The following is a 16,631-nucleotide window of genomic DNA, read 5'->3' as shown; positions in this document are numbered from 1 at the left end:
AATCCCCGAGGCATTCGGGTGCATTGAGATGCTAGTTAGATGCTAATTAGTCGACGGGGGATGCCCGCAGACTCGCTGTCGCGTTATCCGAATTAAATTGCCGGCAACGGGCGTATGATTGAACGGGGGTTTCCCGGGGGTGAAGGGGGACCCTTCCTCCCTTGAAGCCAAGCCTACGCAATTACCCTGAAACACGAGCGGACATTGACGTATAAGTTTTAATTCACATTTTAAATCACGCTCGCTGCGTCATTTTCACTTCAGTTTTACAGTCGGGCGTATAGCCGTACAGGTATGCATACAAGACTCGAAAGAGTTGACGCGATGATAACGATGATATTTTTCAATCGCTGCCTATTTTTCGCGGATATATGTATACGTGTACAACCGGGGATAAAACAAACGTGTATAAAATGTACCCTTTGTAAAGGTATTCAGATTCCGTGTCAATGTGAAAAAGGTAGGTACCGTCATACATCCCTGGTATACGACGCAGGGGTGAGATGATTGAAAAATAAATGAGGGGGGGGGGGGGGGGGGGGGGAATACAGAGGTAAAAAAGGAAACGAGACGCGAGGTGGGTATGAGAAAATCTGACAGAAGCGCGTACGTACGGATGGAGTTTCCGTCAAAGGCGTCGATTATTTTACTTTTGTCATATTACGAATGCAATTTGTAATAGCATCCCAATGAAGCGGCCAAAATAAGAAGACCGATTCTTATCGTTCAGACTCCACCAATACTTTCATGAATTCAATATCCTCTTGAATGTGAAACAGTACTTGTAGTCTTTCTACTGATTTGCAACGGACGTATAAGCACGGCACAATGTAACGCTGCAAGGCAGCCCGAAGTCTGCCTTAAATTAACTCCCGTCTCGAGGGATGGAAGCTCCACTAGGTGTATACAAATAGGAATACAGGTTGTGTATATACCTATATGTACTTTATGTAACACGTATATATCAACAATATATATATATATTACATATATATATGTATGTATGTATATGTATACGGGGAATCCGAATCGCGGCAAGTGAGTCGCTTCCAAATATTTACCCGCCGAAATTCGTCCGCTACTCGAGAGTATAAGAGTATGTATACATACGTGTAGGTACAATACATGTTGGTATATGAGAGGAAATCCTATCACTCTCCTTCATGTCTGAAAGAGCAATGAAGCTGGCGGTGTGGCTACAGATCCGCGACAGCTGGGAGATTTGGGATGTCGAATACTCTTGAGAAATCAAGGAGCATTATCAGCCGACGCTCGTCGAGACAATGAAGATTGCGCGACGTACCCTCGTCGGAACTCCGAGACGAAAGACTGACTCCCCCGAATTTCGTGCGAGATTTTTCAAACTTTTCGACCGATCGATGAATCTTAACACTGCCAGCCCTGCTACAGTGGGGAAAATTTCGCATTTATCGAAGGGAAGAAATTCACCGATCGTTGAAGCTGTGGCAAATTTTTATCGTATGGTTCATCGGCTTTGTAAATAAAGATGAAAAAAAAAAATTTGTCACTCTGCGCTACGTTTTCGTAAATCGCTTTGTACCCACGAATCTATTTTGTACAGATGCTGTTGAATAGGCCAGAGAATTTGTAGCTACCTCTCGGGCTCTTTGTTCAGTCAGAATGGATTAAGTCTAGGCGATAACAACGCCGGCTGCAGGTGTCGACGCGATATTTCCCAGCCAACAAGTGAAATTTGCATATCATAGCGACACGTGAATTATGCGGGATTCTCTTTTCAACCGGATTTCGAACCCAGCAAGGAAATAACAGTGACTTCCGGTAGGCCGTTACCCTTTCCTGTAAGATCTCGTTTTTCCTCTTCGCAAAGCACGACGATTCCGCGAATCGAAATAAATCTCCCGCAGGACTATCGCGGGTTTGCGGATATTTCTTCTCTTTAATTTTTTTCATTTTTATCTATCTGTTTATTTGGAGAAAAAAAAATAAATATAAAATTTCTCATCTTATACGGGATACCTTCCTTGCGGGATATTTTTTCCTTCATCCTCGTATTACGTATACGCTTCAGAATTCGTATGAAAAAAGGGAAAAGCTAGGTCACGGGACTAATCGTATTTTAACAACCTAGCCCAGCTCTTCGCAAATATTTGTCAAGTCAGACGAGAAGAATTATCAAACGCGCTGATTTATCGCTTTCAAGGAAGAAAAAAAGCTGCCTGCTTTTCAGACAAGTTGTTCTTGGAATAGTCCGTTTATAATGACTCAGCCCGACTTAACGCCGAAGGGTCAAAAGAGTACGAGAATTCTGTGCGTATATTGGAAACTGTTCTAAGGGACTTAGACGGAAGGAATTCAATTACCCTTTTTCACGTTCGCCAAACCTTGCACGACCTTTATCCTAACGAAATAAGTACGAATAGAAATAAAACGTAACCCGAGGGTTGAGAAAGGCGGCAGAGGCACAAAGTGGCATGCAGCTTATTGCCTCCGCGTTAAAATTGGATTAGGACCCTTTATTTGCGCCCCGCTCGGTCTGTTCCACAAGTACTTTTGCGCACTCTTCACCAAAAGCGGAAGAACTAATTGCAAATAATCTAGAGATAACAAGTTTACGCGTTGCGTAGAAGGAATAATGCCGAGTGGACAGCTTTCTGACTTTTCAAGGCACAAGGTATTCGGGACATCGTTCAAGGCGCAGCCTTGGATGATGGGGGATGATGAGTCGCGTGTTCGACGGCTTTATCAAATCGCCGCTAAGCGATCTTACCCGCCTACAAAGGCGCGGGTTCCCGGTTGACAAAGCCTAGGGCTGATACCGGGTCCGATGAAAAATACGGAGTATCGATCTCCGCGCGCTCGTTTTCTCAAGCTTCGGAGAGATTTGCATTTCACGACTCATACTCCTCTCCGGGATCCTGATCGCCGGACTGCCCGACCCAACAGCATAATCTCGGGTCGTCGCAAACGAGGAGGCAGCTTGACTCGTAATCTAATACCTCGAAAAATATGCTTTTGCACACGAGGTTGTATTTACGCGTAGATCGCGAGCGGAAGAATCACTCCGACTTTCGAGATTACGAGTGCGTATCAGAGTCGAGGTTTTTCCTTTTTTCTCGCCCTTCGACCTACTTTTGCGTGCAGCCGCGTCGAAGAGGGTGCTTAAATAATGCATAATACACCCCCTGCGTATTCGTGGCCCTGGCCAACTGCCCTGCGGAATTCACGACGCGTCTCGGATTCAAATCGCTGGCCGTGAAATATAGAATATGGGAAATAATAAATCTCGGTTGCCTTGTTTCTCGCGGCCCTTTCGACGAATATCTGTCCATGAAATTGCCCGGCGCTGCGGAGTTTCACCACACCTAGAAATGGAATGCCGAAAAGGAAGAAAGGAAAGAAACGAAAGAAACGAGAAAGACGAGCAAAGTTTTCGTGCCGAGAAGCGAGAGCTTTACCTCAGATAAGGAGGAGGTTTCTTCTCTCTTGCTCTTTATCGTACTCACCCTTCTGAGACGGGATGTCTCTCACGTGGATTTCCCCGCCTCATCGGAGCGGCTGATATTATCTAGATGATAAACTTATCTCTCGACTTTCTCTCTACCCCGTCTGATTTTTCTCCCGTGAATTTGAAAATAAAACTTTCCTACAACTTTTTCTACACCTAAGGTAAATATTTTTTTGTTTCTGTCTTTTCTGTATCATCCGAGGGTTGCAAGAACTCGAGAAAAAGTATAATCGTAAATTTTGCGCTAAGAGTAAAACATAAATGAAATTTATCTTTCGCTATGCTTATTGTAGGGAAGAATTTTGAAAGTCGTTTCGCAAATGGAACTTGGCGTATCACATGTATGGTATATGTATATATATAATATTGTTGCCGAGGCAGCGAAATTTATACATGTGTTACATACGTGTTTGCTAATACATTTGGAAGTGAATGTAAATAATTCGGATGGAGTTCGATGGGTTAACCTTGTAACCGTGAAAGATGGAAATACCTATGGCGGTCTTCAAGTTGACATCCGGGAAGTGACGAGGATGAGAGTCGAGCTTGAAGAGGAACCAACCCGAAATGACACGGAAGTATCGTTGTTTTGCACGTACGTCAGGTGTAGAATTTGCATGAACTTAATTGAAACCCGGAAGCTGCAGCATCTCGGATATATTAAACTGTATCTCGAGGACGCCGCGGCGTCTGGCGAAGACACCCGGATGCCTGCGGTACGCGAAAACGATCACGTGGAAGATCCATGCGGGGGCTATTGCATAACATTATTATAGCTCGAGGCCGAAGGCGAGGCGGCCCGGCAAGCGAGAGGGAGGAGAAATTTCACCCACCACGGAAATCAATATATCGAGTAATCAGAATCGTGTTTATGGGGAAAACCACTTGCGCGTTAGAGCATTCCTGCGGCCAAGTGTATGGATCGGACAAACTTCGGGGTAAAATGAACGCCGGCACCTATCCCATTTTAGCTCGATTCCCACTCTGAATGCTCCGGCATCCCTCGCCTCCGTTATACGGCTGCTTTACCGCTGTACACACAAGCGAACCGCGGCTCGAAACTTCGGAGTGAAAATTCTTCGGAGACGGAAAAATTGCAGCCGAACGCGAAGCTTCTTCGAGCTTCTTATTTTCAAAGTGATCAGAGCCAGGTGCGCCTGGCTGAAACTGACTGCAGGCAAATATATACCTAGAGCAAACTTGAGAAAATATTTCTACACCATATGTATATACGGACACTGCATGTGTAAAGATAATTCGAGAATCTCCAGTTTGCTCTACAGTGACTGTGCAGGAAACTTTCAACGTAAATCGAGATTTCCGAGCAAATCAATCCGCTGGCAAAGATGTTAAAATTCACTTACTAATGGCTGTACTTTGAATCCCGGCTGCAGACGAATACACGAATTGGCTATCTTAGTTGCGGCATCGCGATCCCACAAAATCGGAAGAAAAATTGACGACAGGGAGAAAAAAGGAATAGAAGCATTTTTCTCGACGAAGCCGAGCTCATGCAGTAGGATATCCGTGAAATTCCCAACTGATTTGAAACTGGGTCAACTTTTCGTTGAATCTCCGCATATCCGTAGCTCGAGCTGTTTGTTTATTTATTTATTTCTTTTTTTTTCTTTCTTTTTTTACTTTGTGCCGCTTTTTCTGTTTCCGATTACAAATTCCGTCCCACCGATACGACATACGAGCGTTTCCTGGCTTTCGCTTTAAATTTCGACGCTCCCTGAAATACAATTATACGCCGAAGTATTGAAATTTTATTTCTCGCATCCTAATTATACCATCAAGCGATGTATTCTTTATTGTTAAAATCGGCATCTTGAGTGAAAATAATCCCAATTTTATAATTTTACAACGAAACGAACTTGCGGATTGTATATCAATATTGAGAAAAAGTTGTAAAAGATGGGAAACTTGCGGCAGGTGTTTTTAATTAAAACTTTTTCGTTCTCGTGGTACAATAATCGCCGCAACTGCAATGCACATAATTCGCAAAGCTCCTCGTTGTACAGTATATTGTGAAGTAGGAACCAACGCGGGAAACGCAGTACTCGAGTTGGTATACAAAAGTGATTTTTGCGAGTGAAACGTGAGCGCGTACGGTTGATTCGAAAAGTTTTAATAGTGGTTTTTTTTTGTGTGGATAAACAAACATACTGGCTGATGTCGTTTTTGGCAGCACACGAACGAAAACCTCTACAGATAATAAAGTCAGAGCCACTGTACATCGTGATAATAAATATATTGTATATGATTTTCATTTAATATAAATAAATTGTGTTTCATTTTCAGGCAATCGCGTAACGTTTCGCGATGAACTTCAAATTGTGGTCGTTCGGCGAAAAGCTTTGTACATCGGCACACAATTGCCGTGTGTATAAATAATAATCTTGCATCGGTTTCTTTGGCAAACCTTTCCCATCCTCCCCTCACACATCCACGTACAATCCAGACCCGGCAAAGTAAACGAACACGCGATGCTTGCACGTGACCGAGTCCCCTGATCAATCCTTCAGGATCCCTTTCACCGCATTTACGTTGCGTAAGTCGTTATGTAATCAAATTTTGAAACAAGTTTAACCTTATCGATTTAAATTCCAAGAACGAAAGATAATCAGCTGGATTAAAACGAGAAGGGAGGGTCAGAAAATCGCTGAAAGAAAACTTCCAAGGCACTTCCCTGAAGACGCGGGATCAATTGTTATCGAAATTAAGTAAAAAGAACTAAAAATTAGTAAACTTTTTCATCGTTCCATAAAATAAAGGAAAATGTCGTGAAAACTCTGGGAGGAGGAGGAGAAAAAAAAAAAAAAAAAACGAAAAGAGAAAGCTGAAACATTATGATCAAAGTTTTTCGGCGTTTTCGACGAACGGTGAAGAAAAATGTTCTCAATCGCTCTGAAGTGTAGCACAAAGAAAAAAGAAGGAAACAAAAAGGAAGGGAGAGAAAAATGTGGGGAAAAAAAAACAGAGAGGCACAAGGTGGAATCAAATCGCTGGCGTGGTTCCAAATTCGTCTCGATAAGACCAATTGAGATTTAGTATCCAGGTCGGTCGGCAGTCCCGACCCTCGCTTCCGGTGTTGAAATTAAATCCGATATCCCCGATCGCTTATGCAGCAAGACACGAATGATTAATCAGAAGTACCTCACTTAACCGTCGACAGCTCACTTGGATTGTTTCTAGACAAATGTCTTATGGCTGATCCTCGTATACGTAGCGAGCATCTCGCTGATCTGGAGATTTATTAGATCGAAGCTTGTACGGGGCGGGGAAGAAGTTCATTCGAAGGGTGAAAATAAGGCATCATGTAATAAAAAAATAAATTTCGGAGGAGATTTTTTCGCGGAAGATGTCCAAGGCCAATACCATGCCAATTTTCTCCGGAACCCATAACGCGAACGCAATTCTCTGCCGATAACCTGCAGTCGACAAGCTCCGGCGTTCTTCACCCGGACAAAATAGTCCCTTGAGTGAAATCTGCTCGCCCTTAAAAACGGTCGAAATACCTTTTTCCGAGGATTCGCCACCGGCAGCTCTTGGGAATGGATTTGGAAAGGGGGGAAAATGTTGGACATTTTTTTTTCACGACACTCGAGTCGTATTGTGATTACGCTCTTGCTTCAACTGCGCAGAATCACGGAATAAGACGTTTTTTCCCTCTCTTTCGAATATTTCAAAATACGTTTCGCACTGACTCGATTTTGATACGCGAAACCATTCCGCTCCGAAGGATCCTCGAGGTAACTCGTTCGGGGCATTCGCCCACATACGAGCACTAAAAGCAGCAGGAACCGTTGAAATTTGGATTGGCCGAACCCGGGAGAAATCCGCAATCCGCAGCTTAAGCCTCGCGAGGTTGGGTCACCGTCACGAGTGGCGATTTGCCGGTCTGGAGGTGGGAAAGTTTTTGGCCAATGGAAGAGATACGCTGGCAGTAACGGGGATCAGTGGCCTCCGAAACGTGATTGGAGAGTCTCGAGGCAAAAATTAACCCGAACACCGCACGGACCGCTTCCGAGGGAAAGAAGAAAGGAGGTAGAGCAGAGCGAGGAGTGGAAGCAGACCGCCCCTCGTAAAGGTCTTATATCCTCGGTGCGCCGACTTCACGTGAGCTCGAGGTTGGCCCGTTCCACTCGCGGATTACCAACCCAGCCTTCCTTTTGCGCACGGCTTCGGCGTGGATCTGCTCGTAAACCGAACAAAAAGAATTTTTATTCAACTCGGCTCCGTCCGCCCCCAACTTATACGAGCTTGCACTATCTGCGAAGCTGTTCTCCGGCCGGACGCCGAGTCGTACGGCTTCCGCCGCGTTTCCGACGTCCTTTTACTCCGGGATCCTGACAAACCGGGGCGGTGGCACCGACTCGCGAAAATTCGATTTTGACAAATTTACTTCGTACCTGTGCAAGGTGGCGGGGGAAAAAAGGAACGATCGAAAGCTCGAAACCGGACGTAAATCGTACCTATGTATTAACGCATGTATAGGTGTATGTGGGTACGTAGGAACTACGCGTTTGCAAAACTTAAGAGAACGCAGCGGTGCGCTGGGTTGGGAAAAGTTATGAAATAAGTCAGGATTATACCCATTCGTGGTCTGCGAGGTAAGCTGGATGAGCGGGTGGAACGAAAGACTGGATTCGGAATGGGTATGGAATTAATTTTGGTAATGGTAGCTCGTCTCCTTGGACTCGGGCTCGTACTAATGCCTCTCCAGCTTCTACACCGCCACCCTGTAGGGCAATATTTTATTTTCTTTACCAACATAAAATGGAAGCGAACCTGCACGACCGCGAGATGTGCTTGTGTGCAGGATCCGCGCAGCTTATAGTTCCGCTGCCTCCGCGAGGATCCGATAATACGATCAGGATCCGAGGAACGAAATATCACGCCATTACCGGTATTTGATTCGATGTTTACTGGCCCACCTACTGTAACCTGGCAGAAAGCTACAGGCGACCGAAAAATGGCCGTGAGAAATATACCGCCATCATAGAAATTCCGCACTTCCGGAAAAGTACATCGGTTGATTGGAAAAACTTGACGATGTGTCGAACTCTTCTTGTCACAGCTACGAGGTGAAAACTTGGAAAGCGATTTCTACGAATACCGACTTGTATAAAATATGAAAGGTTCTTTGATCGTCGTAGATTTAATTTAATTACGATCGTCTGGAAGTACTTAGTAGCAGGTATTTCGTGAACTGATAATGTCTGCTGCAGCTAAGTCTTGAGAAGACGCGCAGCTGAGCTTGAAATCCCTTCGTTATCGCTTTTGAATCACGAAAATTCGTCTCAGTCCTCGAAATCTGACTAGCTGCGGTGAAACGAAAGATCCGGGGTGAGATTTTCAATTCGAGGAATGGAAAACGGCGACGAGGATCGTTCGCGGTTAATATAGATCTATACGTGTATATATGTATATATTCGTGACAAATTATTGTGAAAAAGTTCACAGCTCTCTCGGTTGATGATATCTAAGACCAGAAAATTAATAACTGGCAATGAGAATGCAGAAAAAAAAACGCTCGGCAAAGAGTGATGCGGTAGGTTACTGGCTAAGGCAGCTCTGATAAAACCAGTCAACGATGCGGATGACGTATAAATTAAGCGGCCATTATTCCGGCGCATACCTGCTCCCTTGGGATTACGGAGTTTATCTGCAGGCTCAATTTATTCAGATGCCAAAGGACAAACCCAATTTCACTTCTCATTCTGCGCTGCCCCACGTCAAAGGATTTCACGTAACTTGTGGTCGCGGAATGTCACATTTTAATTATTCATAAATAGGTTACGGATTCTGATTAAGGATCAGCCATTTACTTCCTGAAACGTGGCAAGGTGAAAAAAATGTTTTTTTGAATAACAAAATGCACGACAGATCATGAAGAGACGGTGAAATGTTAAAAATAAACGCTGACAGCCAACAAAAGTAACATCCCCCTGTTTTTTCACACGGAAAGGATTAATTATTCCACTCTGTGTGTAAACGAAGGTGTACAACAGGCGTTCGTATACGCGATTTATGAATACGTATATCGTTAAGCCTTTTATTCAGCGAAAATTTTTTGCTGAATATGTATGTATAGGTATCGCGGTGATATTAATGGCAGCGGAGGATTATGCGCCAACTTTTTAACGTACAACCCAAGCGAACAATGTTTCAACACACCGCAAAACAATGGAGTAGCTTTTGTAGGTCGCCGCGTCTTATCTCGTCAAGTTAAATCCTCTTATATCGCAGTGCCATCGGAGTAGAACGTTAAAAACGTTCATTAGCGTCGTGAACCTAGCCAGTAGCTGTCAATATTCGCCGTGACATTTCCAAGCAGGCGTAATCATCAGATTATTCGTTAGATTTCATCGGAAATTTGACGCTTCTAGGCCTCAGCGCTTTCGCTGTGCAGCCGAAGCCCGGTCAAAATTAAAAGTGGCTCGTTACCCGTCCTTCATTAAACTTCAAAAGATTGCGAAACAATGAGCGCTGAAAAATTTCCGTCACGATGATCAGCTTTGAAAGATATATTAGCCACTTTTAAAAACGCTGTCACGTTCATTTTTTACAGACAGTTAGTATTACGTACTGTAATAGATTGATCATAACCGAATTTGTTGGAAAAAAAAATGAATACTCGCAATTATTGCCGAACACACTGCAAATTATTATCTCAGGCAACTGTTTCAGGAAATTATTAGATTGATTATATATCGAGATAAAAATTATCTCACCGTCGGACAAACGTTCGTATTACAGATAAATCGGCAAAAAATATAGTTCGAATAATCGTAAACCTACAGAAAGTTTACCCTAATCAATCAATTTGTCTCTTCCGTCGTGTTTTTACAATCCTGGTCGTTACCCCGGTAGTAAAAATCATGTTTTTCGGTGAGGGATAACGACGTGAAATAAAATATTTACGTGTTTATCAGGGGTAGATTTTTGCACGTGTTAAACGCCCAGATCGCGCTCTACCTCGGATCATAAAATTCTTTGCGTTAGGAGCCGACGCGTCGGTATTTATAAACGTCTGATTTCGTACGGGTGCACTCCGTAAAACAAGGGAGAATCATCTCGCATTGCCGTAGGTACGTACATGCAATGCATGTTTGCAGGGACAATAGAACCCTCCGGAGAACACGCGAATTTAGCGTTCAGTTATATTTACATACCTAGTCCAGCGTTAGGGAGAACTCCACGTGTGCTTCGTGCACACACATGGCGAGCCGTGTTGCCGAGGGGTATAATCGCGCATCACAGGGCAAAGCTCTGTACGCCATGCCATGCCGGGCCGAATCGGAGCCAATGCAGGTGGAGATTGGAAGAGGCAAATTCCCCGCTCGACAGGCTCATGAATCAACGGATTTTCTCCTTTCACGCTCTCCTCGCGGCGATATTCTCGATTCTCTATTCTGACTGAGCCGCGGATGTGTATCAATACGTGATAGTGTTTATCGGTATCGCGCTGCAGGAATACCTCGAAGGATACTGTTTCTATTATACGGCATTCGTAGACTTTCGTCGAGTCCTTCAGCGAGGGCTCGTCCTGCACTTTGACGAAATTCCCGCAGATGCAATCACCCTCCGTTTTTGTATACAGCTTTATACCTAGACACGTACCCATCTGTTTCGGGAGAGCGTGGAGAGACGGCGATAAAGGCCGATGCTTTTATCGGACTTTTTTTCCTTGCGGCAAATATTGCGGAGACTTTTTTGCGCGTTTATACCGATATAACGTTACGTACATGTATACTCGCCAACTAGGAAAACAGGCATTCCATCATTCTTCTTTATCGCACGTGTGTATACAACGCGTATGTAGATTCGTCGCGGTACCTTCAACCCGACTTAGGTGATTCTACATCCCCATAACCACCCCAGGGATATTTGCCCGACGCTTGTTTTGCATCACAATGAAATTCGGAGTGGATATAATCAACCGATCCTTCCTCCACGCCCACCTGGATCTCAGCAATTAGTTCGAACCCCAAGGACAGCTTTCTTGTTCGCTCTCGCTATCTGTCCCCACTATCGGAATTCTCATGGTTGAGTAAAGTGGACCAAGAACGCGGTAAACGACGACCATCAAACTGCGCGGGAGAGAAAACTTCCCAACGAACGATCTAAGAGATATTCTTCAGAGCTTGACGATGCTGACCTTGCTCCGCTCTTTGCTCTAATTAAGTCGCTCTTGCTTTTCCTCGTCGGGTCAGATGTCGACGCAAGCTTCTCGCTAAGACAAGAGAGTCTTGAGTGCTCAATTGCCAGCCCCAGGATCAAGCTTATCGCTCGTTTCGCACAGAGCAAAGAAATAGACGATGAGTTTTTGTTTTTTTTTTATTGTGAAGAATGATTCGACAAGGTAAAATGAGTGAAATATTATCGCAACATCGAAACTTCCTCGACTGATTGATGTCATTAGAAAAGCATACAAAGTATTCTCCGAGATTATGGTTTTCGAGGTATCAAAACGTAGTCAACTGGCCCTTCATCGCTCGGTGAGTTCTTTCGATCGTCAATGAAAATGAAGCTTTTTTGAAAATCCGCAAATGCTATAAGTCAGCCCGCTAAAGCTGCAATTGATTGAATCTTTCGCCCGGTCTTTCGGCACAATATTCGGTGCCTGCAGGTAACTAAGCCTTCAAAATCCACCCCATCGTCTAAGAGAGTAGCAGCCGTCAGCTCGGGGAGCTCGTCAAAAATTAACGGTCTCTGGGACGGCGCATAAGACGGTCGGAGGCTGGTCGACGATTAAGGGGTTTGTTGCCCGGGGTTGGTTATTGGAGAGGTCCAACCGCAGGGGACAGTTTGGGGACAATAGACGAAGCTTTACCCCGACTCGACAGTTCACGGGAAAACCTCCTTAATGAAGGCTCGCGAGAACGTATCGCGGTCATGTTGCACATAATTGAGGACAAGGGAAGTTTAGTGCCACCTTAGCACATAGAAGCCAGTTTCTCTCACGAGTAAACTCCCTGGAGGAACTTCTGCAGACGAACGAACCTTTCCGGAATCGCAGCGTCTGTCATTGCGTCGAAAGATGCATTTCCATTGGATCGCGTAACGTCGGCCAGACGATGACTCTCGTATTACAAACCTATTACGGTCAGCCCTAATTTGTGCGCGGTTTTTGGACACTGCGGCGTATTGTGGGTCGATAAGCTGAATTCGATCGCGGGTAAGCCGCAAGCTTGCACGTGTATCCGTGAAACGATTGGCTGGCTACTAGATGTATAGATTTCAATCTCTCGGTGTATTGGAAAAGACGGCAGAGTCAGTCGCAGCCCTAAACTACTGAACCGGATTTTCCACCCGCTGGCGGAATCTGCATTTCCGTAAAGTCGCGTTACGGATACTTTATACCGATTTTCCCACCCCCGAAAATAACGCGAGCGCGCGATGTTCTCTAACCGCATCTTTATCGCCGGCTGCTGCTTCCGGATGCAAGTGAGGTAGATTTTCACCTTATTCTCTCCAGGCGACGTGCGAAGCTTCAGCCATTCGGTTATCGTGCGGTGTTTACGTGGCGAGCTGCAGGGAAAAGACCATTCGTTGCGAATAAAAACACGATTTTTTTTTTCAAACGAACATCGCGACACCGTTGAGACCTAGATCGCCGTCGGGGAGTGTATCGGGATCAATTAATATTCCCGTTCAATAAACGGTTTACTTACTCGAGGGCTTTCGTTAACAAGTAAGACTTCTTAGGATGAGAATCGCATCGAGGTAAGAGTGAAATAAGATTCGATAGAATTGATTATCGCAAATCGGAGACGATGGGTATGTAAATAACCACGGTGAAAAGTGTCACAAAATTGTACGATTATTTTCATCATTAAAAAAAAAATTAATCCTCAAATTGCAATTCATTAATAAGCGATCACCATTTGGTGGCAAGCTGGGTTTAACGGTAAAATTGAACGATTATAATCTCTCTGAGCGAGGTATACGCATGGTATAACATATGGCGTACGCTTAGACCAATGCCGTTTGTGCATATAATATGATCTATAATACACGGTTTTGGTAATGATAACGTTATCTTGTACGCAGTCCGTGAACTATTGGACATGAACGTGGTCGTCGGTACGATATCGTTGAGTGAATTACTGTTACGCATTCTCCCATCCGCCTATTCCGAATTTCCATTTAGCACGAGTTGCGCCATAATTCGTAAACTTATCATGAATAATTAGACTCCGTTAATTAATAGACGCTGCTCGGTTAGGTTTAAACCTTTTCAAGTTTCGAGAAACAAAAAACAAAAGTAAATAATTACGCTCATTTTTCAAGCCATTGATAGCTTTCGAGGCTACTCATGCAAATGCAATGCCTTCCCAAAAGCTATTGGGATAAAAAAAAAGATCCATATGTCAGTGCGATGCACGATTAACTGTGTACGTACTTTATTACGTTAGATTTTCAGGCTCAGACTGCGAGCACACCCCTGAATTCAGTTTAATTGATATTGCCGAGAGCTTTTTCGCGGCTAGAGAGAAATGCAGGATTTTCAAATTTGAAAGCTGCTTTCACAACAGATGTCCATTCGCCAGATCGTGGGCCGTTGTCTCCGCAACGAGGCGACGCCGCTTACCGACGCGGAAAACATAATGCTGCCGCAATGACGATAAAAGCTGAACGCAAATAAATATACAGCAATTTGGAGCGGTGAATTGGACCGTTGGTTCAGGCACGTGATGCTGGCATGGGCATTATGCGGTATGCACTTGTACGTTGGATGGGCGAGCCGCAACGAACAGCGTAACAACAAATAATTAATAAGTACTTTAAGGCAGTAAACACTGTTGCGGTTTAGACTCAGCTACATCCGATTGCTGCCCCCTGGCAACTCGTTTTGATAATTGTTATATAATTGCCGCAGGTGAATCCCTCGACAACAAATCGAGGAGCGGTTATATTTTCAAATCAGATTTTCCACCGATTCGCGATTCTCTGTTATTATTTGATATTGTAATACGGTTGAAGCTCCGTGATCGGATATTGAATTGCTCGTCGATGTTGAGCTCATCTTTTCAATCCGTTTATACCTAGGTATAGAGTGAATCTGATATGCTTTACACATTCACAAACGAGGATTCAGATTCTTCGAACGTATTTACCCGCCTCCATTTATCTCCGTTTCGTAAACGGTTTGTTCGAACGATTTTCACCGAGTTACTCACAGGAGTTGACTCACGCCCGAATTTTGTACATCAGAGAAACGAACTGACAATGAACGAGTGCTTGCGTTATTTTACTTCCGGTTAATTATCGCATCATCAATTCATCGACTTACTTTGCAAACGAATGAAGCGTGTGAATAATGGACGAACATCTCCGCAAGGAAGTTTGTAGGCTCGTGTGTGATACCATGATTTAGCGAAAATTACCGTTAATTACTGACTTTTTTAGATCCAATGAAAATAACTGTAAACGTGTGCCCAATTCCCATTTCTGATCATAAAATCTACAAGAATAAACAAAGGTTTCGATGCTGATTGTACCATTCAGATTACCGTAACAGCGAATGATGCCGAGCCCTTAGAAACAACCCCAATCTTGAGTTTCTATTCCAGCCCACGTCTGTGTACTCAACACTCGAGTACTCAAGATTTCAGACCTTAAAGCTCATGCTGAATAAACTGCATAAACTGAACATGCAATAAACTGAATAAGCTGTACCTGACTAGAACGAAGGATGTAAAAGGGAGGATATAACTAAGCCCTTGACCTAAGCCGAACGCGAAGCACAGGTCGCTAGTGGCAATTAAGGGATACTGGATTTAAGGTTGAGTTCCTCCGACAGTAGCCATTCCACCTAATTTGGGGTTCACCGGGTTGGCCCGGGTCTTCAAACTGGGTCAGTTATCCGAACACGGGCCGAGTTTTCGGTGGAATTGAATAACCGAAATGTCTGCGAAACGCAGGTGGCGAGTTTGGGATCTCGGGGAAAAACAACGCCGGAAAACCTGCATCTAGACTCATTTTTCTTTCAACCTAGTACAGCCAGCGTACTCACGCGATCGTTTCCGATCCCAATTTATGAGAGACGCATAGCAGTACGTACATTCATTGATTTCTCCGCTGCGCTGTTTCAGGCCTGAGAATTCATCCAAATAACAGACCACGAAAACATTCGCGAACTTTCGCACCGGCTGACGAAAAACGATATTAACCGTCTTATTTTCCTCTCTGTTTCAGGCCTCGTTCTATTCCACCGCCCTGAAAACCCTGATCTCTATGTCTACTGTGATACTGCTTGGCCTCATATCTGCTTACCATGCCTTAGAAGTTCAGGTACGTATGTTACAGACGGTCTAAGACGCCACTTTGAACCGGTAGATTTGAGGGCGTTTGATGAGATTCGTTTTTCGAGTACCGCGAAACTTGAATAAGAAGTAAGCGGCTTACACCGGACGAGCGCCTACGACCACGACGAAAAAGACCAAGTTGCGTAACTCGGATACCTATGATTCGCATCCGTAACATCGCAACGGTGAATTTCTATCAGTATCTGACAATAACCTCGATTAAGTTATAGCATATCCTAGTGTACGTGGTACAATAGCTGGGTCTACGGTATATGTATAGTATATGTGTGTACCTATAAGGACTCGTCGGGACATCTCGGGAGGCCTCTTATTGATCAATATATTCCTCCAGCTCTCGACGTTGGAAGGAACAGGAGCTACAGAACGATAACTACGACGTTGTAGAACCCGAACGAGTCATCTGACCCAATTGTACCGACGTATCAAAGGGGCGAACTTCGGCAGGATGCTGAGAGGGGAGCATTTATTCAGATAAGAAAATTCACCTCGTTGGGGAGCTTCGCTCGCAAACTTTCGAGGTTCAATCTGTCTTCATATTTACAAGTCCCTCCTCTTTTTCCATGGCGTCTTGGTAAACACCACGGTTTTCCACTCGGTGAAGTTGTTCAACAATATGTGAAACGACCGAGGTGCAGGTTTACTTCTGGTATCAGGATTTTTCTCCTCGTCTCGTAACTTCCAAGAATACAACTCGTTGTCTCAGTCTCATCGAGACTTCTACAGGACTGGTTTTCTCTTAATGGGTGGGTGAGTGAGTTCTTTTGTTTGTTTTTTTTTTTTTCTTTTTGACTTCCGCCCGATGG

At 44.3% G+C, this 16,631-nt stretch overlaps 1 protein-coding gene and 1 long non-coding RNA gene across 4 annotated transcripts in view; one reads left to right on the top strand and one right to left on the bottom strand.

Annotated features, from left to right (window-relative positions):
* Nucleotides 1–16,631, top strand: part of SK (small conductance calcium-activated potassium channel) — a 171,390-nt gene that overhangs the window by 127,519 nt on the left and 27,240 nt on the right. For all 3 annotated transcript variants that reach the window (XM_046632477.2, XM_046632478.2, XM_046632479.2), the window contains one exon: nucleotides 15,698–15,793. In XM_046632477.2, coding sequence (XP_046488433.1) covers nucleotides 15,698–15,793 — 96 coding nt within the window. The remainder of the gene's footprint in view (nucleotides 1–15,697; nucleotides 15,794–16,631) is intronic.
* The window catches only part of LOC124221992 (uncharacterized), a 167,386-nt gene that overhangs the window by 143,953 nt on the left and 6,802 nt on the right, over nucleotides 1–16,631 (bottom strand). The gene's annotated exons all lie outside the window — the stretch shown is intronic.

The sequence above is a fragment of the Neodiprion pinetum genome, chromosome 6 (assembly GCF_021155775.2).
Source record: "Neodiprion pinetum isolate iyNeoPine1 chromosome 6, iyNeoPine1.2, whole genome shotgun sequence".
NCBI classification, from domain to species: domain Eukaryota; kingdom Metazoa; phylum Arthropoda; class Insecta; order Hymenoptera; family Diprionidae; genus Neodiprion; species Neodiprion pinetum.
Note: the sequence above shows the minus strand (reverse complement) of the source record. Positions and strands in the feature narration are given on the sequence as shown.